Source organism: Talpa occidentalis, unplaced genomic scaffold (assembly GCF_014898055.3).
Source record: "Talpa occidentalis isolate TD23 unplaced genomic scaffold, MPIMG_talOcc4v2.1 talOcc4.16, whole genome shotgun sequence".
Classification (NCBI taxonomy): domain Eukaryota; kingdom Metazoa; phylum Chordata; class Mammalia; order Eulipotyphla; family Talpidae; genus Talpa; species Talpa occidentalis.
The window spans coordinates 20152590-20176242 of record NW_023601653.1 but is presented as its reverse complement, the minus strand read 5'-3'; the positions used below and the strand labels follow the sequence as shown (position 1 = coordinate 20176242).

The window sequence follows — 23653 nt, the reverse complement described above, 5'->3', positions numbered from 1 at the left end:
CCTGTTCTGTTCCCCACTCTGTCTCTGGTGAATCCTCTCACTGTCCCCCTACCCCCACATCTCTGGCCTGTACCCCAGCTCTTGTATGCATAAATAAATAAATCTTTAACAAAAATTTCTGTATGGAAAACCCCTCCATTAAAAAAAAAAAAAGAAAGAACATTTTATGTTGAATTCTTTCTATTTCACATCTAACTAAATTTTCATTTCTTCCTTATTCAAGTATGGTTTTCCTGGTGGAAATGAATGATGTTCATTTGCATAATAACAAGGATAGAAATGATCATGAATGAGAGAGTAAGAAAAACAGCAGTTAAACATTCACTAAGTGGTTGGAAGCTCTAATAAACTCTCGTCTTCTGCTGAATACTTTGAAGTAGAAAAAGATTGCCAAGATGATGGTTGCTACAACATACTCTTAGGAGTCTTGGAAAGAAAAGAACACATTATTATATTGCCAAACTTAATTAGGACATCATAGAGACTAGATCTTTCTTCTTTAAGGCTATGAAGCACTTAAATTATTCAGGTTATATTTAAATACACAGGAAGTTGGGATTAGAGTAGAAGGATATTCATTTCTTAAAGATTTGACTTTACTGTAAACTTAAAATTAAATGAAGCTTTTTGAGATTTTAAATTTATTGAAAGTAACAATGCTCTTTTTTTTATTACAACCTCTTTTAACTTACTGATAAGTAGTTATTGACAAACTCTATTGGGATCACCACCAGTTCATCCCAGTAAAATCATAACATAAAAAGAGAAAGGAAAAATGAGTAAGGACTCAAGTCCTGTATTACAACAATGGTGATGGATTGCACTGGCCCAAGCTTTGAAATCTCCAGTTCAAGCCTTGTCCTCCCTTGTTTTAGTCTATATCTCTCACTCTAGCAACTTGTATTTTTATTTGTCTGCTCCTTATTGTTCTCGCCTTTCCTCTCTTTTGGCATAGGAAACTCACTTTTCTTATCTTCTTTTCAAAATTCTGCTAATCCTCTAAAACTTTTGTCCCATACTCTTTCAAAACACTGGTAAGAAATTTATCATGATGTCTGTTCCTTTATCTGGAGCTCCTAATATTCAAAATGTATATCATACTGTACTTTTTTTGTTAGACACATTAACAAATTGACTATGTCATTCTATTTTATGCTATCATTATTAACTGTTCCATGGTTTTATAATTATAGTTATATTTATAACATAAATATACTTCGCTTATAGTTCATTGCCTGTTCTTACTAATATCCCCTCAACTAATTTTTATAATGGGAAGAAGAAATAAATAGGTGTGAAGTTAGAGTTTTCTATGTTTATGCTCCCTTCCTTAGGAATTCATTGTAAACTTATCTGCACAGTTAGCTAACTCATCATTAAGAAATTTCCATTTTTTGAAAATTCAAATTTTCATATTGTGTTTTTAATATTGAGCAAAGGTCTGCTTCCTGAAATATCACTCAGTTGTCAACAGGACAATTCTGTAACCATATAATTGAAGCAAGTAAATTCAATTATGGCCCTGCAAATATTTCATTCAGTTCGTTCAATTTAGACATTCATATTTCCATCAATTGCATCTATTAGATATGATTTCTAGATTCTTTACTACCATGATGATCATTCTCTGGATGCTCAAAGGTTAACACCCTTCCTAAAAGGTCTTGCCTACAAAGCAAGTGACCTATTAGAATACAATGTAGAGAGTAAAACTGTTGTTATTTCATTTTTTGCATTTATTTATACTAAATGTACACTGAATTAATGAGAGGAAACCATATCATATCTCCCTTCAGTAAAGTCTTTTCTATGAAACACGTTAAGAGTACTATCTCTTTTCTTAGAACCCTTATTGCTAGAGTGAATATGTTACATAAAAATAGAACAGTGAAAAGGGGAAATCATAAAAACGCATACAGATAAGCTACAACATGCATAATCTGAAATACAAAGTAAAACAGATGATAGGTAGGTGGTAGGTAGGTAGGGAGAGAGAGAGAGAGGAGAGAGGGATATAGATTTGTCACACAATTATATTTGTCAAAATATGGATGATAATGTCTTTATCCTTTGGTGTCAATCTTTGAGCTTTTACAAATTTATTTGCATCTCATAAAAATGAATTTAAAAAGACACAAAAATAGAAAATATTAAAGTCAATCCATTTTGTTTTGTTCCACTACTGAATTAAAATGTAATTGAGAAGATAATGCTTTTTATTCATGAGATGTAAAAGAAGATGAAGGCATAAAGTATTTTTTTTAAATCAAGCAAAAACTAAAGGATATCTGGGGTAGTAAAAATTTGGATGAGTTTTTAGGAATTAATGAATATGATGCTTTGCTTTCTCTATTGCTACCCTAAAGAGAATTTAATTAAGACTTCAGTGCTTATTTCTTACCGTATGGTACTCATAACCGTATCTAAGTTTTGTTAAAACAAAATACTTTGAGTCAGATAGCATTAAAACTAAAAATAATCTTACATGAAGGTTCTTCAGGTTCTTAAAGTCATCATCCTTGATTTCAGTTATTTGATTGTTCTGCAGGTCCAGCAGCATGGTATCAGGGGGGAGATCTTTTGGCACTTTGTCGAGACCTAGCATGAGAGTAAAACCAATGTATGGTCATCAAAAGGGACAAATGAATACAGAACCACAAAGGATGTATTTAACAAAGAAACCAATGTTGCAATGATAATTTTACAATAACATGTTTACCACAATATTAACATCTAGAAATTGTATCAATTGAGTTTAAACTGTCTGCTTTACCATGCAATTTGCAGCAACATGGATGGAGCTGGAAGGGCTCATGCTTAGCGAAATAAGCCAGAAAGAAAAAGAAAAATACTGGATGGTCTCACTCATAGCAGGAATCTAGAAAACTTAAATAAGGGACCAGGAAAAAGAATAACTATAAGAAAGAAAATATCAAAATCAACAAACAACTATGAACTAGAGACACTCTATGGGGGTTGGGGGGCAGGAGTCAAAATAAGGGGATTGTAATTGTAAGGGGAATATAAAAATAAAATTTAAATAATAAATAAAAGAAAATAAAAATTAAAAAAAAAGACACAATTCAACCCATCGCAATAACTTTATCAGAAGTCTGGAGTATAACTGAGCCCTTCCCAAGTCAGCAGGGATTAATAAAGAGACTGTTAATTTTTGACAAAAAAAAAAAAAAAAAAACTGTCTGCTTTACCTTTTCAACCATTTCAAATGATTTTTTAAAAGATTTATTTATTTTTACACAAGAGCCAGAGGCATGGGAGGGTGAGAGGATTCACCAAAGACAGAGTAGGGAGCAGAAGAGAGAGATGGACCGAAATACTCTTCTGAAGGGAGCAGCGGGTGAGACAGGAGAGGTCTGCCGCGCCATGTAGGGCTTTCCCTGACTGGCCCCAGAATCGAACCTGCGCTGCAGACGCTAAGGACAGCATCACAGCTCTACGCTCAACCCTCTGAGCCACTAGGGAGGCCTTCAAATGATTTTTTAAAGTCATAAATGAAATGCATTATTTTCCCACATGTAATTTGCTCTTCTGCAGGAGACCTGTTTTGTTTGTGTGGCTCAAATCTCTTAGTCCATAGTTTGTTTTACCCTTGTTTTTTTTTTTTTTTTTTTTTTTGTGTGTGTGTGTGTTTTAAAGATTTAATTATTTATGCATACAAGATCTGGGGTACAGGCCAGAGGTGTGGGGGTGTAAGAGGATTCACCAGAGACAGAGTGGGGAGCAGAATAGGCAGACTGACTGAAATACACTGCTGAGGGGAGCAGCGGGCGAGACAGGAGAGGTCTGCTGCACCATGTGGGTATCTCCTGGCCAGCAGGGGATCCAATTTATGCTTCAGAGGGTGCAGATTCCGTCACAGTGCAGTGTTTAATCCCTTGTACCACCAAGCAGGACCCTACCCTCGTTTTTTATATTAAAAAAATAATTCCTTTGGTTATAGATAAGCATGAATTATTTGTTAATCTATACCTTTCTATATTAAGATTCTTTCAATGAAGAAAAGTTTTAGTTGAATCATTAAAGATCCTTTCCATAATCCAAACACACTCACAGACCCACATTTAATGTTAAAAATTATATAGGCTTCCTGTCTCTCTCTGTTCTACCTGTCTCTGTTCTCCTTCTCTCCTTCTCTCTCTCTGTTCCCTGTCTCTCTCCACCCTCATCTCCTCCCCTGCCATTCCTTTTTTGTCCTGAGCAGCCAAAGAATAAATGAAATAAATAAAAATTATATAAACATGCAACCAAGTTTTTGTGTCAAAATCTGAAAATCAACCAAACTTTTGGAAGAATGATTCAATTTTAATTGAAATGTCAAAACTATTAATATAAATTATAGATGATATTTTATAACCAATAGATATGTGGCTAATCAGAATAAAATAAATTTGTTAGAATGACTCCTCTAAAAATTATTATATACACCATTACTTTTGGACTTTAAATTTAGATCTGAGTTATTGTTTTTAGTTTTTATAAATGTAAACATATTGGATAACCAAATGTTCCATGGTATTGAAAAACACCTCAATAGTCATTCAATTAGATGTATAAGGATAAATTGTTTTTGATTTAAAATGTATGGCATTTTGAATAACTGATTATGAATGTCACTAGAGAAAAACAGCAAGTGGCTTTGCCTTTTTCTTTTCCATTGGCTTTCTTCCACATTGATGTAATTTTTTGTAAAAAACAAGACACATTTATGTGATAATTTTTATATGTTAGCAATATATAGCGTTAAGTCAGGGGCCTTCCTGGTGGTGCAAGGGGATAAGTGTCAGCACTATGAAGCTATCCGCAGCTACTGCAGCATGAGTTTGATCCCCAGCCAGGGAGTTGACCCACATGGTGCAGAAGACTTCTCCTGTCTCACCCACTGTTCCCCTCAGCAGAATATTTCAGTTAGTTTGCCTTTCTGCTCCCCACTGTGTCTCTGGTGAATCTTCTCAGTCCCCTCACCTCTGGCCTACACCCCAGCTCTTGTATACATAAATAATCTTTAAAAATTATTTTAAAAGAAGAATATATAGCATTAAGTCAGACATTCTTCCTACCCCTTGCCATTATATCTGAAATTGAAAGTGTTGAAGATCATTCTTTCATTCATTCAGCAAAACTCCCTTGCATACCTTTTAGGCACCATCAATTTATTAGGCCATGGGAATGCAAATAATGCTCACATCTTAATGGAAAGTATCATTTAACATACAGTTTTCAGTTAAAAAATTTATGACTGAATATACAGAAACTGTCCAGAAGATATCTTTCCAATTTTGAGTCTTATGTAAACATATACTGATAAAATATCATGGTAGCCATATTCTTACTTTCATTTCTTCCATGATACCTATGCAAAGAATAAAAAATAAGCCACTAATATGAAGGGATATATATACTCCTATATTCATTACAGCACTCTTTACAATAACCGAGTTATGGAAATAATCTAAGTGCCCAGATGAGTGGATCAAGATGTGGTATATATACACAATGGAATACTACTTGGTCATAAAAAAGATGAAATCTTGCCCTTGGCCACAACATGTATGGAAATAGGGGAGTTTATGCTAAGTGAAATAAGTCAGATGGGGAAAGACAATTATTTCACTCATATTTGGAGTGCAGAGAAACATAGCAAAGGAACAGAGAAAACTACACCACAACAAGCCTTAGAAATCTGACTGTAGAATTAAGGCTACCAAAGGGGAAGTGTGGCAGTGGGTAACAAAAGGAGAGGGGACCCAATGGAATATGGTGGAACACTGTGGGTGCTTTGATAATGTGGTATAAGATTTAAAATGCTGTGAACCTATACCTCTGAACTATAAACAATGTTGTAAACCAATGTTACCTCAATTAAAAATAAAGGATAATGGTCAGGAAGTGTATGACTATCTTGGAGGTGGGAGTGGTATGGTAACAACACCTGAAGGGGGTGATCTTGTACCTCTAAATCATATGCAATGTTGTAAGCACTTTAGTAGCAATACCAAAAATTGAAAATTAATGTAATAAAAAATATTTATCTGAATAACCTACTTCTAAGCTTTTCCCAAACATTCCAAACACTATCCACATAATCACCATTTGTTGATAACGGGAAAAAGTCAAACTTCTTATTCATGATCCTTTACCTTTATAAGTTTGCAAATCAAAATATAGGTGATTCTGAACATGCAAAACTATATTCCAAGAAATGGCTACAGAAATATTTCATAGAGAAATAGCAAGAGTGAAGTGTTTTCAGTGATGAAGAACAAATTACCAGAAGGGTTACCTTGTAGGAGGATATTTAACTGTACTATGTAGTTTTGATCATTACCATTTTCAGAAATGTCAGTTTTCTAATTTCATGCAATTAGGAGTGGTAGACTTCTGCCAAGTCTTTGATAATTAGTATTTTCCAACCAAGAAAGGGCACACTTCCTTTCATTTGGATAAAAGTTACTGCCTACCTTCCATCATTACTTTGTGGGCATTTTTGTCAAAGTCTTAATTTCCACTTACACTTACTATTATACATCGTCAACCTTATATTCTAGGGGTTCTCATTTCTTCAATGTCAATTTTCAAATAATTTTCAGCTGTGGAGACCAAAATCTAATTTTAGTTAGATTGTCATCCTAGAATATTTAAATTCGGGACTGCTTGGGGTGAAATATCTCTTTTTTCTAAAGACTTAGGATAAAAAGTCCATCTTCAGGCTTGTTTTGCAGTTTACTTTGAATTTCTAGTAAATTCATATCTATTTTGGAATTTCACATAGCAGCATTTTATCAATATTTTACATTTAAAGGATTCCCACTATAATTTAGAGGTATAGGTGTTACCCCACCACACCCACTACCAAGGCACCCATAGTCCTCCACTGTAGCCCATTTTGCTTCCTCCCCACTTCATTGTCTCCCTCCCAATCCCCCTCAGATTCAACATATGTTTTAAGGCATGCTCTCTTGTCTCATTTCTTTCTACTTCTAACAATATTTTAAAGCATTCCCATTATTCCCTCGTCTATACTATTCATCCTAACTACCCCAGATAGCAATGAGCTCTTCATCCAAACACCTTCTATATAAGCTTGTGATGTATAATCTTGAATTTTAGTTTTCTTTCTATTCTATAAATTCTAGGTAAGCAGGGACAAAAGACTGTTTCTCATCAGAACTTTTTTCTTACTGTTGTACACACAGGTGATTGCTTTTTAGTTGATTCTTTTTGAAATTGTAGTCTGCTCACTGCTGTTCCCTGGTGAAAAGTTCAAGATCTTGGCTTTAAGACCTTTTGTTATATTTTGAAACCATTATCACTTCACATCCTGCTGTCTTTCTTAAGAGTTCTTATTGTTCCTCAGAGTATTTGGATATAACTGGCAATAATAGTGACAGTCTTTTTTTCTGATTCTTGATTAGCTGCCAACATTTTAGAAATGAATGCTACTCACATATATCATCCCCACAGTATGCACCTCAACATGTTTCTTACTGTCCTCTGTGTCTTTATTTGGGAGGAAATTTTTTTAACTATGTTTCTGAAAAATTGCTGTTTCTTTCCTACCTGTGTCTTATCTCTGATAACACTTTCTTTGCATTAAATATATTTCTAGAGGGGAGGGATCAGTTTTAAACCTTTGTGTGGAGAGACAGTTCCTCATTTATGAATTAGTGTTGACAAAAATCAGCAAACAAGAAAACAATCCCATTTACTAAACTGGCTAAGCTTCAATATATAACCCTCACTTTCCAAGAAATAGAAAGTCAAAGAACATGCTAAATTCTACTAGAGAAATTAATTCAACAAAATCAAGATTTCTTCAATAAATAAATTGCAAGAGAAAATGAAATAATTTGGGAAAAATTATAATTTAAAGGACACTTAACAGCTATGACAAATACTCCACTTTTGCAAATCTTAAAAATATCAGGTTTGTCTTTTTAGTCAATATCATCATCTTTAGAATCTGAATTCCCTGAGTTTAAATAAACTCAGCTACTATCCAGATAACCTCAGCCTCTAATTTAGCAACCCTCAGTATCTATTCCTTCATCTGAAAATGCTGAAAATGATGTAGACTTGGACAGAAATATTATAAAGCTAGAAATTACTTTGTGGTGATTAGAAATTGCATTCCTATTTTTTATTTGAACTAAAACTAATTTTGAAAAAGTATAAAAGCTGGTGGGATGAAATAGAAACATTCTATCACCTTTTTTAAAAAACGTTGTTTTTATATAATCTTAATAATTACAATATTTATGTATGATTTTAATAACCATATGTGGTTTTAATTAAATCATTCTTATCGATACTGGTAGAATTTATAGCAGTTCATAAAATATCAAAAGTAAAAATTAAGCATTTTGAATGAGATCAATTAGAAGCAAAGTCACAAAGATATGATTCAATGTCTTTCTTACAGTCTTCAGTAGAAAGTTTAAGTGAAATAAATTTGTTAATTAATTAGAATATAATTGATTTGAGCTCTAAAGTAGTTTGTAGGGGGCATCTAATATTTGTGGCTATTCTATATAAAATAAACTAATTTATGTTCATACTTGTCATTGGAATTGTATATAAATCTAAGTGAATGTGTAGATAATTGCATTTTACAAAGAAGGCACTGCCTCATCTCTCCCATCCTAAACCTATTTACTCTTAATCGATACAAATAGTTCCAATTCCATTAAAAGATGGAGTCAAATTCCTTTCCCTTTGAGTCTGGCATATCTTATGCGTCTGCAACCTAATAGAATGTGGTAGAAATGACACAGAATGACTTTTGGCCAGAAGAGTTTGTCCAGCTGCTACCCAATTCTTCTGGGGCATCTACTCTGGGGGTCAGTCAGGTTCCATATAAGAAGTCTGTCTATGCTGAAGACCACCAGGATGGAGAGACCACTCAAGGTACTCCAGATGACCCAATTACTGAACCCACAGGTGACAGCATCACCAACTACATGTCTTGAGAATGACCCATCTGGCTAAGGAAAGTCTCCTATTGACTAATATCCCAGTCAACACCTGACTGTAGATGCACCAGAGACCCCAACTGAGAATAGTCCTTCTGAGTTCTCAATTTCTCCATACCTAAAATCATGAGCAAAATAAAATCATAAGTTGCAAAATGTTGAGGTTATTTCTATTCAACAATAGGAAGAGTGGAATGGTTCCTAAATTTATTTATTTTTCAATGAGTAAAGTCATTCATGTAATTACAGATTTCCCATTAAAATGCAATTACTTCTCAAACTAGTCTGCATCATGTATTTGCCATCTCCTCCTACCCCCATATTCTATAATAGGAACTTTATCTTCCTGAAAATAAAGGCTAGTAAGAATGAGACTGTTTTTCTACTTGGTCCAGTGATAAACAGCACTGTTTTGCTAGCAAATGTTAGCAATCTGGTAAATATCATGCTGGACAAAGTCCAGGTTGTCCTAAAAGGTCATGCTTATTTTTCCTGCCCTGTGGCAAGGGTCCAAACTTCAAGATGTATTCTTGTCAATTTCCAAGAGTACTTTTTTATAATTCTGTCTTCAATTGAATAATTAGGACAATGGTAATACACTTCAGTTTTTTGCACATGACCAAAATAATAACTAGCTTTCTCAGCCCCACCAAAAATCCTTTCTGCTCAACTCATACATGTTTCCTTCTTTTCCTCCACACTGGCAACTTGACTATGATGGTCGTTGGACAGATTCTAGAAATATATATTATAGAGATAAATAAATATAGATATGGCTATATAAATGATTACTATAGAACAAAGAAGGCAAATGTAGATTACAGTGAAAGCACAGAAATAGACAAACCGTAGAAGCTTTCTCCATGAAATCTGCAGACTAAGTCAAGGGTTGTTTGAATCAAGTGTTAAATATAGCTCATATAGGACTTTCTCCTGTTATTAATTGGGTGAATTGATCTTTATCTTTATTTTCAAGTAAATAATCTTCTTGCTACAATTTTGAAGGAGAAAGTTCAAGAATAAAGGGTCTCCTACTTGTCCTCTTTTACCCAAGGAATTGATATTCCAGCTAACCTATTCCCACCCTGTCCTCTGGAGCCAGGGATGATCTTCCAGAGAAGAATGTATCACAGCTGTGACTTAACCAAATACCTTGATCCCACACAGCTGCCTCTCTATTCCTCCTGGGACTGAGAAGGAAACCAGGGATCTGTTGGCTCTAGGTCAGGGTAAAGAGACAGATGCTTCCTTTGACTTTCTCTGACTCCTCTCTTCCTCCTCCTCATTTTCAACCCCTTGAATCAGGAGCTTTGGTTATCTGGGTCACTTCTGAGCATTAGTCTTGGATCTGAAAATTGTCACACCCCACCTTTATCCAATACTATTTAGGCAACCAACTAGCGCTTGCTCTCTACGTAGTTCCCTTCCTGGACCATGTCTTACGGATGTGCTTATGATATATCTGAAATTTCAAGTGAGAATCACCCTTTGTCACTGATGCTGCAGCGCTGGAGATAAACTATGAAAACAATAGAAATTTCACCATTCTCTCTGTCCCTCTACAAAATAACCCTAATTTGTTCTTGTTTGATTTCATGGAGAGGTGTATTATCAATTTAATGTATTATTCATTTAACTTGTATATGTTTTGCTTCTAGTCAAAAGACAAGCTGGGTGACAGTATATCCCAAGTGGTACCCAGTAACAATTTTTTTTTACCAGTTTTACTAGAAGCAAAATGATTAAAAAGAAGAAAACTCTATGCAATTTAAAGGAGTATTCTTTTTTTTTGTGGGTTTTAAATTCAAAGTAGCCTTTGCATCGTGAGGTACATTTTAGGAATCAGTAGTTACTTGTAATGCTTTACATGACAAAATTAAATGTTACATCTTCGGTATTCTCTCTTGAGGGTCAAGTATGTGATTTGTAAATCATTGATGAACATAAAATAGCCTAATGGTTCATTGTTCGCCACTTGACCACAGTAATTCTGTTTCAACTTGATAAGGCCATGTAATTATTAGAGATTCTGAACTTTAGAAAAAAATGAAAGAATATATCAGAAATAGGCTCATGTTGTTAATTGACTTGGTCTGAAATGGTAGGCTAAATATAACAGACTATGATAATCATTTCTACAATTTTTTTCCTTACAAAATTAAGTTAGACATATTCCTATTTGTTGAATGAGGAACCAGATTTTGAAAGTTATGAAGTTATAGGCAGCTAGTGGTAAAACATGACTTGAGAGGTTTCAAACTGCAAAACCCAAGTTCTTTATAGTATTAAACAATTTCAAAAGGTACTCCAACTCTTTTGAAACTAATTTGTATGAAATGCCTCAATAACTATTACTTCAATTTGGAAGAATAGTCAAAAAACAACGGTTGTCCTTATATCATCTATCAGGGCTGATCGGCCTACAAGCAATGAGTCAGTAATAAATGTTATTTTATGACACTGGATCCAAAGATGAATAGACAAACCAAAGCATAAACAAGTAATGGGAATGATCTTCCTTCAAGACACAAGCACATAAAACAAAGTATCAAATATTAGGATCAAGATTAGGACATTTTGAAAAGATCGTCGGACAAGAATGAGTTAAATTTTGGGCTTGTTATTTTAAGATAATTCTGATTTTTGAATTTGCTCATCCTGCATATATTTTTATATTGTTATTTTAAAATAAATGCTATCATGAAGAGTGAATTATTTTATGGTTTAAGAGGAGATAGAAGAGAAGATATAGGCCTCATAAAATTCTGGTTCAAATTACAAGTTAAATTATAAGTTCAGCCAAACAATGTGCCCTTTATCTGTGGAGAATTAATTACATTTTTGGATACTAAAATATATGTTTACTTTTTTAATCCCCTATGCTTTCAGAAAACATTAGAATAGTATCTGGTAATTTAGGGGTAGGGACTAACACTATCAATTATCTTCCCACTGGTCTCAGTGGTTTTCCTATGGAGTAATTACTAATTTTAATTTCAGTTTTTACTTCTTAGTTTTGAAAGGACAATTTGAAAAATTGATGTTAACATTGTCAGAAATAGTGCTTAATGGCAAAATTTGTCAGAAATTTTAATGAATTGTTTGAAAGTTGCTATTAGAGAAGATCTTAAACATTTTCATCACAAGAAAAAAAAATATAACTATGTAGGATGACAGGTGTTAAGTTGACTTCATGTATCATTTTGCAATGCATACAAATATGGAAGCTATGGTGTACACCTGAAACTGACATCAAGTTTTAAACGGCTTTAACTATTTAAAAAGGGTCTTCGCTATGTTCAGGGCCTTCCTGGTGGAGCAAGAGGTTGGGCATAGCACTGTGAAGCTGTCCACAGCCTCTGCAGCATGAGTTCAATCCCCGTCCAGCCAGGGAGCTACCCACATGGCGCAGCAGACCTCTCCTGTCTCACCTGCTGCTCCTCTGAGCAGTGCATTTCAGTTCATCTGCCTGTTCTGTTCCCCACTCTGTCTCTGATGAATCCTTTCAACCCTCACACCTATGGCAGATACCCCAGTTCTTGTATGCATAAAATAATAAAAATAAATCTTAAAAAAATCAAAATAAAAAGGCATGTTCATATGAAACATTGTATAGACAATAAGATGACAGAGGACTAATGCCTTTCAACTCTGTAGCTCCTTTGTGCTCATTGCAAGCCCTTGCAAAGATCATCCTTAAAAGGACATTTGCCTATGATATAGAAAAGCATTCACATTTTTCAGCTAGAAATACAATTTTTTTTTTTAAATTATAGTAATTCATGCTTCATGTTCATTTTAGATCACTAAAGAACACAAGAAAATAAAATGCATGGCCTTTCCTAGGAATATGTTCCCTCATTTCTTCTTTATCTTTTTCCTTGTCTTCCATCTTATACTCCAAAGAATCATCATTATAGAGCATTATTGAACATCTTCCATGTCCGAGACCTCGCACATATAACCTGATCTATAGGATAGACTGTCCTTTTCCTGACGATGTAAATGTCAAGGCTCGGACCATTTACCAAGATCATGAAGTGACCAGAAGTTACATAATGATTGCAAATGTGGAAACAATTCGATTTTAAGGCAAGTGGATTGGTTTTCCTTTTAAGAAAGTTATTTTATGTTTTAAAAATATCAGTTCAAACACTTGACCATGTATTTAAATATTTATCTGTGGATTAAATAAAAAGTAAGAGTAACTTCGATTGGAACGTGATTCTCTTAGTTGAATATGGTTCCCCCAAACATTATTTTAGGCTTAGTTACTTCTTTCATAGATAAGTCAGTAAGCATATGTGTAATAACAGAAGATTAAATAATGTGAACTTTTAGAAATAAGATAATGTACAGAAAAAAAGTGCTCATCAAAAACACCACAACCAACTGTAACTACAAAAATGTATCACGAGATGGCCAAGTAAATATACTTAATATTTCTTGAGAATTTACTTTTCTGTTTGAGTAATACATTTGGGCTCTTCTTATGATAGACAATTGGAAAACTGCCCCCCATGATTTCATCAGTCAAGTATTAGGAATTATTGATCATGCAAAAAAGGTAAAATTATATTTATGGAAAAATCAAAATTTCAGTGAACTAGCTGGGCAAGTTTTCTTTCCTTAAAAAATATCAATTCTTCATTGTTAATAACATAGATGGCGGGAATAATCATGGATCCATTTAACTTTGTTCTCAGAGGCAAAGTGAAGTTTAACTTGTCTCACAATTTTTAGGAATTGGTTATTTTGTAAATTTAGAAAAGTTCAGATTTGTTCAACACCATTAATTTCCTTCCAAAAGAAATAATGTAGGTGATCTTTAGATGCTTATAAAAATTTCTCTATAATTTATTAGCAATCTAATCCCACCTGTAATGAATATATAATTCAAAAAAGAATAATCCTTATCAGTAGAATATAAGCCATAAGAACAGAGACCATATTTATACTTTCTATCCTTTCCTCCTCATGGCTCAGGAACTGTTCTGACCCATTGTGGGTTCTTAGCATACTTGCTGAAATAATGAATGAATGAATGAATGAATGAATGAATCTAGTGGAATTATCCTGTGGCCTCGTCAAAGCAATTCTATACACCTTTTTTTTTTTTCAGTTTTAAATGTCAGCATTGAAAAACTACCTCAATGTGTTAGTTTTTCAGTTGTTATGATTTAAAATTTTTTGTTTGGTGGGCGCTATATGTAGCTTATTCCAACTGTAGAAATTAGTGGCATTTTTTTCCTGTAAAACAACTACAAATGATGTTCTGAGTAAATATAAAACTTCCAAAATAAGAATCTTATTTATATATACTGTGGGGTTTCCTCCATAAAGAAATACACCAGGACAAAAATCATTCTGTGAGAATTTTTTCCTGTTCTTTTTTTTCCCCCAAAGAGAAAATGTGTCAAAAAAAAAGGAGGAATGTGAATCAGCTGCCATGTAAACTAAATTCATTCCCCTGTGGCCCATCTGTTGAATTTATCTCCTGAATGTATTGCTCTTAGAATTCCCAGGACAAATTTTTCTTGAAAGATGATAAATCAAACTACATTTACAATGTTAAGCTAAAGATATATGCTAGTGATTATATTGACTAGTCATAACTTCCTCATAAATATTTCCTTTAAAACTATCTATAAAGTTTACAAAATGCCAAAGGTAAAGGCCTTACAAAGACCTGGTAATCACAAAAGAATTTTGGTACTTTAGAGATAATTTTCTTGTTTTGAAAGTTTGCTTGTTTAGCTCCTGATAACTCAGCATAGTTTAAATTTAGTAATGTTTAAACTCCATGATCTGTGCTAAATCAGGGCATGCGAGATTCCCAGGTTTTCTTAATATCTAAAATTCATGAAAGCAAATCATCTAATGAATTCTGGAATCACAGAGCAAAAGACATAGTTCTGTTCAAAATTTGACTTGACAGAATGAGTTCCATGAAGCACAGAAATAACTTTTTAAAAGGTGGTTTGTCCAGGACTGCAAAGTACTGGAGCCCTTTTTTAAAAAAGAGACTTCCACACCTCAAGCTATTTTTCTCCCTAGTCTGCTCTGCTCCCTTTCCTCCTCATTAGGTGGCACTGTCTCTCACACTTGGAAATGCAGAGATTAAAACTGAAAATACTAACCTCTCAGGGTAGACATTCCCTGTTAAAAAACAAAACAAAAAAGCAGGGTAGATAAAGAGAGCCTGTACCCACTCACCCAAATCAGAACACTGGACCACACGGAGGTGGCACTGACAGCGGAAGGGACACATAGGTCCCAGAGGCTCTAGGTCATGAATGCCATCTTCTGTGTCTGAGCTATCTTCCGGGCCTGTGCCAGAAGCCTCATCTTCTAGCATAAAGTCAAATAAGCCTCTCTGTTGAAAAGGTCCAGCCCAGGAAACTTGTGCAAGCAGGAGGAAGATGATAGTTGCCTTCATGTTTTATCTCATGTAGTATTACAACCAGGGAACCTGGGAAAGAAACAAAATTTATTAGAGTAGCATTGGTTTTGCTTATGTTTCTTATTTAACACTATGGAGGTAGCATAGAGAAAACAGAAAAAAATATAGTTTGCCTCTTGTTAGGAAACAGAGCATTGGAAATATATTTGAAAGGGGATAAGACACGTTATAGACTTAAGTTGCACACTTGTGAACACTAATTTTAATATCATTTAAAGCTGCTTGTTTGAATTTTGGGTTTGAATTAAGAAAATATATATTCAAATATATATATATATATATATATTTGCAAAATGATGATGGTGTTAAATCATGTTGGAATTTTCAATTTTCAAAGAACACAAACCATGCCACAGCCAATACATTTGTCTGGACACATGACAAATCTCCAATTCCTGCTTCACAAATATCTCTGAAAGCCAATCTCATATTTCCATTTCATTGTATTTATCATGGTGCAGGCCTTTCTCATCACCCTCTGAACTTTGGTAAGAGGTTCCAAATGGTAAATGCCTTGAATACTTTGTCTAAACCAGCCCATCTCCTACTCTGCTGCCCAAGTCATCGTCTAAACATTAAATTTTAATGTATTAATCTTCTACTGGTCTTCATTCACTCTTCTTGGTTTGCCAATAAGGTCCTCCCCTGTGCTGCAAGTAAGATCACTCATAATGTGGTGCCAAATGATATTCTAGCCATATTTCTCTAAATAGATTTATCTCCTTTTCACTCCATTCCCAGTTGCTACCCTCAATATGGACACCCAAATCTACAGCCATTTAAAATGCCTACCTTGTAAGAGAGTTGTAAGGATCCAATGAGATAATTGGCTTTCCTTGTCTACTCCTTGGTTCATCCAGGCAGAATGCTGTGCTCTCCCTATCTGTGCTCCCAAAGCACATTGCTCTTACCTCTTTTAAAGAACTTATCGCATTATATTATGATTTGCTTTGCGTGCTGGCTCTGCCTCCCCCTTCCCAGAAGAAGTGTTCTTTCAGGGTGTGTCCTATTATTCTTTGTTCTGTACTCCAGCCTTACACAACAGTATGCACAAAAATGACTCAATGGACCATAAATTTATTAATAATACAAGTTACCCAATTTGTTCCATGCAACCAGTCTATTTTTTTAAAAACAAAATTATCTTGTTTTCAATATTAAATTTTTAGCATCAGATAGCAAATTGAAAACCTCAACTTGGTATAATTCAATTTTAAAAATAAATTTTAGTGAGTTTCTCAAATTATTTACTCTTAATAAACCATAAACATACACAGAAAACACTAAAACTTTTATACAACATATGTTATTTAGTTTTACCAGTAGGGCTAATCTGTAAACAAACAAAATAGTTTTGACAAATCCATCCACTATTTACCCCTTAATTCAATGTGCACTTACAGATATATACGTTTGTTGCTGAGTTAGTTGTTTAGTTGACTGAAGTAACTAAGAAAATCTGAATAAGAAAAAGTAGTTAATCATATAGAGAACAAGTAGACTATTTTTGAGTTGATATATTTTGAAAACCCACTGAGACTGTTCTAATTATAACCAACACATATTGTAGATATAATCTTTAGTTTCATCATCTTTGAATTGTATGCTTATAACAATACGTATTGAAGCTGCACATTCACAACTAGAATTAAAGCGTTGTTTGGAGTCATACTCAGTTGTAACATATTAAAAGATAAAGTACCCATTAGAATCAAAGAAAATAACTTTTATGTCCTAAACTTAGTGTATCTTTGGGGAAATTTTGCCTGGGTTCACTTGCGAGAAAACAAATGTTTTACAATCTCTTACACGATTATTTTTAGTTTATATTTATTCCTGAAGTATGTCTAGGACAGCATATATATAATACAAGCTTATGGCTTTCCACTTTAAAATATACCATGGAGATTATTATTCACACTTCCCTTTAAGTTCAACATCGAGTTTTCTCAAGGTGCCCATTCCTTCTCAGTTACTACTTTGCCCTTTAAAGGAGACCCTATTGTTCTGGCAACGTTTCCTTGGAGTGGATCTATGGGAGTGGTTTTCTGTCTGTTTCACATTAAAATGCAATGTTTATGGTTTACCACAAGTTTGCTAGCCTTGCATATTTAATGTCTTACAATTTTAGAAAAAAAAATGAAGCAAAGTAATTGCAGATTTAATAAACAAGAATTAATGCAGATGTTGCTTTTTGATCTTTTCTGCAAAGCAGAAAATGTCTGGTTGCTTCCCCAATCCAAAAAAGGAAATGTTGAGCATAAACTCAGAGGAATATTATCATTTATCATTTATATTTGTTTACTCTAGTTAAAATGGTGCGAATTCTCTACATAATATTGTTTTTGGTTAAAACTTTAAAACTTAAAGCAAATAGGCATCTTATAGCTTCCACTACTTAATTTACATCACTTTCTTGGTGTGAGAGTGTGTGTGTGCATTTTAATCCTTGATGCCCTGGGGGGAAAACAATAACATGTCCAGGACCTTAATACAAATTCTTCCATGAAACAGATCCTTTTAATTTAGTGTCATGATACTTTAAGCCCTAGTATCTTAAAATAATTAGTGCAGAGGTTGATACTAATGATTTATTTAATCATTTCCTTCTTTCCTAAATAAATCAGAAAAACAAACAAAAAACAGCAGTTGCCCATGTAGTGACCAAGGAAACTATTATTAAAATCATATGCTTTTTAAATTCTATTAAAATTCCTTTAAATATTCTCAAAATAAAACTCTTTCCGAAATGCTAATTAGCAATTATTCAGTCCATTAAATTAACTCTACCATTCAGATCAACATAACATTTGAACATCATTTATGCCTTTGGTATGACTTTTATCCCTCAAGAGATAAGTGAAGATGTAATTACAGAGCAAAATTAAAATCCCCCAGTGCTAGATGAATAACAAAACTTCCACAATAATAGAACTTATTTAATAATAAGCAACAGTAGCATCTAATCATAAATAAAGGCTACCCGAGGTTCATTTGATTTTTTTCCTCTGGTCAAAAGCAATAGGAAGAAAAAGCCACAGGTATTTACATCACTTTGAACCCACTTAACCAGTGGTCATGTTACCCAGTCTTGAAATCAGAAGAAAAAATAACCTACACCCTATTTTACAGTGAATGTAGCTGATAGTAAAAAGTTCATTTGCATTGAAAATACTGACAGTGTCTCTTTACATTTAAGGAGTTATGGAGCTAACTGTGAGATTATCTTAATTAGGTCTTTAATAATCAGCATGAATATCTCAATATTGATAACTTCTGTGGGTATAATTTTTATTCTTTTCTAGGTTGTAGAATTATACACTAGACCTCTATAACTAGTCATCAGCGTTCAGTTTGCTAAGGTTTTAAAAGTTCTTAAAATATACAAGAATTCAGGAGGGGAACACACTTTTAAATATATCATTCAGCTAGGAATAGTATGCTCATTTAAAATACTTTTCCATAAACACTTCCTAAAGTGCTAAACATTTTATAAGTACAAATACAAAATATATCACTATAGATAATCACAGTGCTAAATTATAGTTTTCTTTTTATAAAAACATCTTTGCAAGAACAGAAAGAGCTAAAACAATTCATTCAACCACTTTACCAAATATTTAACGTCTGTTTTCAAGCAGTACTTGTTTAAAAATGTTCCATAAAGATTACTAAAAGTTTAGCATGATCGTTGTTTTTCTATTCTTTTTCTCACCAAGTAAGTCCTTTTGCTCTCAACTTGAATGAAGTTTTATTAGTCTGTAGCAGAGTTCAGGACAATTATTGAAAACCATACCTTTTAATCCGGGGATTTGCCACAGGAACCCTCAAAGCTGAGATGTAATTACACTAAATTCAGCCCAAGCAAAAGAGTTTGCAGGTGTGGAAAGAGGAGGGGTAGGTGCTGCTCTGTGACTGTCACTAGGTTGAAAACCTCCTGCTTCTACTCCATAGCACAGTTAAAAAATAAGGTTTCCCTCAATGAACACAATCCGGCTGACACCCACATTAGATCATATGGTAATGATATGTCTCTTGTATTGTAGCCAAAAACTTTATCGGCCTTTTTTTCTCCCCATTTGCTTTATTCCTTTTGCATCTGCTTAAAATTCTAAACTCCTTATGTAGTGGAGTGAAGCAACTTGAATTGAAATTTGTCTTATAGTGTTGATTCAATTCCCTAAAATATTGTAACTAAAGGGTTTGTCTCCCCACCCCCAACCTCATTCCATCACCCACCCCTTCTCGTCTTGTTTATAAGTAACGTTTATTATAATTCTGAAATGACAGTTTTTCTTGCTTTCAAGGATGTATGAGTCCGGCAAATGGAATGAAATTAATCTTGTAGTTATTTTAAATGTGGTCTGTGAAAATAAGCAAGTAGGCTTATGTGAAAATACTCATTCGAATTCTTGCTTGCTTTGGGCTGTTTGTGCAAGTTCAAGTACTATGCTGTGGGGGTTTCTCTATACTTTGAATGTATTTCTAAAATGTTCTGGAAGAAAGCCATGGTTTTACATGAAAAGCATGTTATTTATTACTTTCATTACTCCTAATTTAAAATATTTCTTATCAATTGTTTTTGCTTTCTTTAGATAAATAAAACACATAGATACTAAAGTTGGTCACAATTTAATTTAGCCTATATGTGAAAAAGTTGATTTTCATAGACAACACTTTTATATAATCCAGTATTTTGAAAAGGCAATAGAGTTTATGACTCTTCCAAATTTCAGTAAATAGAAAGTAAAAAAAAGTGCAAACACAAGGAAAGATATTTATTTAGCCACTGGAAAGTTTTTTTGAGTTTTTTTTTTCCCCCTAATTCCCCTTCTGGATGCTGCTAGTTCTTTCTATGTTTTGACTTGTATCTTTATGCAGTGGCCCCTAGGCTGTTACCAGGTGGAAACGTGAAATTAACATCTGTGAAACATGAGCACATACCCCTCCAGTCATCCTCTCACCGCCACACTCCCTCGTTCCCTTCACTAGCACTGAAGTCTACAGTCCTATGGTAAATATCCTTTTGCCTTGACTAAACGTGAAGGAATTGAATACCTCAGTCAATATCTACAGAAGGAAGGGTGTTATCATGATACGTTACATTATTATCCAAGCCCCTCTCATTTTAACACCCTACCATAGTCCTCTACTGTTAATTTATTTTAATTTAATGATCACATATCCAATTATTCTGATGGCTTAGAAAAAGGAAGTTTTATTTTCCCTGGACACTGGGACACTCTTACACAGGTAAGAGTCCATGATCCTCTTACCTGGAGTTAGGTAATTTCTTCCTCTAAACTCTTTTTGTATGGCATTTACCTCTTTCTTATGACAAGCAATCTCTTCTTAATATCATGGTTATTTATATATATGTCTTACCTCTAAGGAGGAAGCACATCATGTTCATCTTTGCAGAGCCCTTGCACCAGCACACTCATGGATTATAATGAACTCTCAAGAAACACTTGGTAAGTGACGATATAAAGACAGTTCAGATCATTGATCATGGACCACACCACGGTTATTGTTTGCTGTAGCCCTGGTTTGCTCTTTGTCAAAATCCAACCCTGCAGAAAAAAGAAAGGGTATGTGAAGAATAATGGTAGTAATTTTTCCAAACAGAGACAGAGACTGAGAAAAAAGTTGACTAAAAATTTGAAGCAAAAGATGGAAGAAGTAGATTTGGAGAAATGGAAGAAAATACAAAGCTTATTTTTATATAGTGGACTTATTTTGGTTAAGGTTCACATCTTGCATCTTCCCTCTCATGAGTTCAGATTTCCGTATCTGTAAAATAGCTAAACAGTATTATCAAATACATAATGTAGGAATGAAGAACATGAGTCCAATAAATTGAGTTCTCCATAAATGCTAGTTTTTTTTTTCACTTATAACAAATGCTTGAGTTGAACAAGGAAATCTTATTTACTATCTCCATTTTACAGATGAGCAAACTAAAATATTCTCATTTGTGTCCAAATTCACAGAGCTGGTAGGAAACACAACAGAAAGTAATTCCTAGGTCCTCTTGCACCTAATTCATATTACATTTTAAGAAAAATCAAATTCTTAAGATATAATTATTAATTATCAGAATTCTTAGGTATCATGACCTTAGAGACTAAAAAACTGTGACATAGTTACAATTCTTTTTGAACTTTATATTTGTGGAGGAACAAAATAAAAATTTTAGGATCAACCTTACTTCCAAAACCCCATGGTTTTTACCAAATAACATCTCACTGTAAGATCTGTGGGGCGGGGAGTGAGAGGATTCACCAGAGACAGAGTTGGGAACAGAACAAGCAGACTAACTGAAACACACTGCTGAGGGGAGCAGCAGGCAAGACAGGAGAGGTTGCTGCACCATGTGGGTTGCTCTCTGGCCGGCCAGGGATTGAACTTGTGCTGCAGAGGCTTCAGATTGCTTCATAGTGTGGTGCTTAACCCGTTGCACCACCAAAGAGGCCCCTACATCCATTTTTAGATAGAAGAACTAAGTCACAACAAAGTTATATGCAGTTAAGTCACAAAGAAGTCACTGGGTGACAGAACACAGAATCCAGGTCTCTTGCAATGTAATGCGAAATGGAACAATTTTGAGCCTGGAAACATAGCTTGCAAAGAGACAGCTTAAACTCACCCTGGCTTGGAATGTTTGGAAGGTAGGATTCCCTAAAACCTTGGCTGCCTTATGGATATTTGAAATATTCGAATTCTAAATATATGCCACATCACCTATTGAAACCACTTAACCTGGGACTCCCCAGTGGTGCAGCGTGTGGAGCTCAGTTGTCTGCAGCCTCTGCAGCATGGGTTCGATTCCCAGCCAGCCTGGGAGACACCCACATGGCGCAGCAGACCTCTCCTGTCTTGCCAGCTGCTCCCCTCAGTAGTGTCTTCAGTCTGTCTGCCTGTTCTGCTCCCCACTCTGTCTCTGGTGAATCCTCTCACCCTCCGTGCCTCTGACTATACCCCAGTTCTTGTATAAATAAATCTTTAAAAAAAAATGAAACCACTTAATCCGTGATTTCTACTGACAACCCATGAGCTAACAGGGTAACTGCATTCTGCAAGTTTTCAGAGTTCATTTCAAGGTTAATCACTCTTTCTCACCAACAGCAAAAACAAATGATTTAAATTGTACCTGCCTGTTAAAGATATGAAGAATACCAGAACTTAAAAGGTTTCCTACTGACACCCTTTTATTTCTAAGAGGTCTGGAAGCAAGTGATTATCATCACAAACCTGATGTGAATGGTTTATTCTTAGATTAACTCTTCAAAGTTAGGTCAGAGCCTGGAGAGGTTGTCTGGCTCATCTTGCATCCCTAGACAGATTTTCTTCCTTGACCAAGAAAGACCATTTGGGTGGAATTTAGATCAGCCCTGAATATGGGTAACTCAAATCAAAATGTGGTAGTGAAAACTATTACCTTGGACATCCTCTTTCTTTCCTCTATTCTGTTGACCCATCACTAGTTAGCCTTGTGCTTAGTCCAAGTAATTTAACTTCTTAATCTAATGTGTATGTGGTTTTAAAAAGGTCGATACATAAAGCGTTTAGAATTGTGCCTGACACAACTCAAGCAATACTTAAACAACTCAAGCACAATTGTGTCTGATCAACTCAAGCAATACTATCCTTGGGTACTGCAGCACTATAACCAGACTGCACCCCTTTCCTAGCCCATGCATGGTATTTTCTGCCTGTGTGAGAAATCACCTAATCCATGACATAGTTGGAAAAACAGCAACTCTGCAGATAGATAAGTTCTGGCTTAGCTTCTAAGATCAGGAGACTGGGTGCATTCAGGGTGGTGTGGTTGTAAGACTAAGCTCTAGTTTAAACTTAAACTTCTGCTTTGTATTTGTTAAAGAACTCCTTGGCTTTCTTTGTGCATAATATTTTACTGGTTTCCACGTCCTGCTGAAATCCATTCATGGACTTTAAAGGACTCAGAGACTCCAGATATACTCTGAGCAATAATACAGAAATAAGAATAGACAAGGACTGGGAAATTATATATAAAAATAAGGAACATTTACAGAGGTATGTGTCTCTCTTTCACCAAGAGGTATAAATTTCCTGAATTCTCTGACTCTTTTCTTGAAGGCTCAGAAACATCTCTTTTCTGGCAGGAGATTTATTATCCTATCCATAATAATGACCATTATGGGTCAAATTGCCAACA

General features: G+C 34.5%; 1 protein-coding gene across 3 annotated transcripts in view; it reads right to left on the bottom strand.

Moving 5' to 3' along the window:
* Positions 1–19561, bottom strand: part of DCN (decorin) — a 30527-nt gene extending 10966 nt beyond the window's left edge. Inside the window, exons 1-3 of one of the 3 annotated variants that reach the window (XM_037513885.2) lie at positions 19250–19561; positions 15207–15462; positions 2486–2598 (exon numbers count right to left, since the gene is read on the bottom strand). In XM_037513885.2, coding sequence (XP_037369782.1) covers positions 2486–2598; positions 15207–15429 — 336 coding nt within the window. In that variant the 5' untranslated portion in view covers positions 15430–15462; positions 19250–19561. Of the gene's footprint in view, positions 1–2485; positions 2599–15206; positions 15463–16245; positions 16407–19168; positions 19194–19249 lie in introns of those variants that run through there. The other 2 variants (XM_037513887.2, XM_037513886.2) reach the window with 2 other exon arrangements.
* Between the last annotated feature and the right edge of the window lie 4092 nt (positions 19562–23653).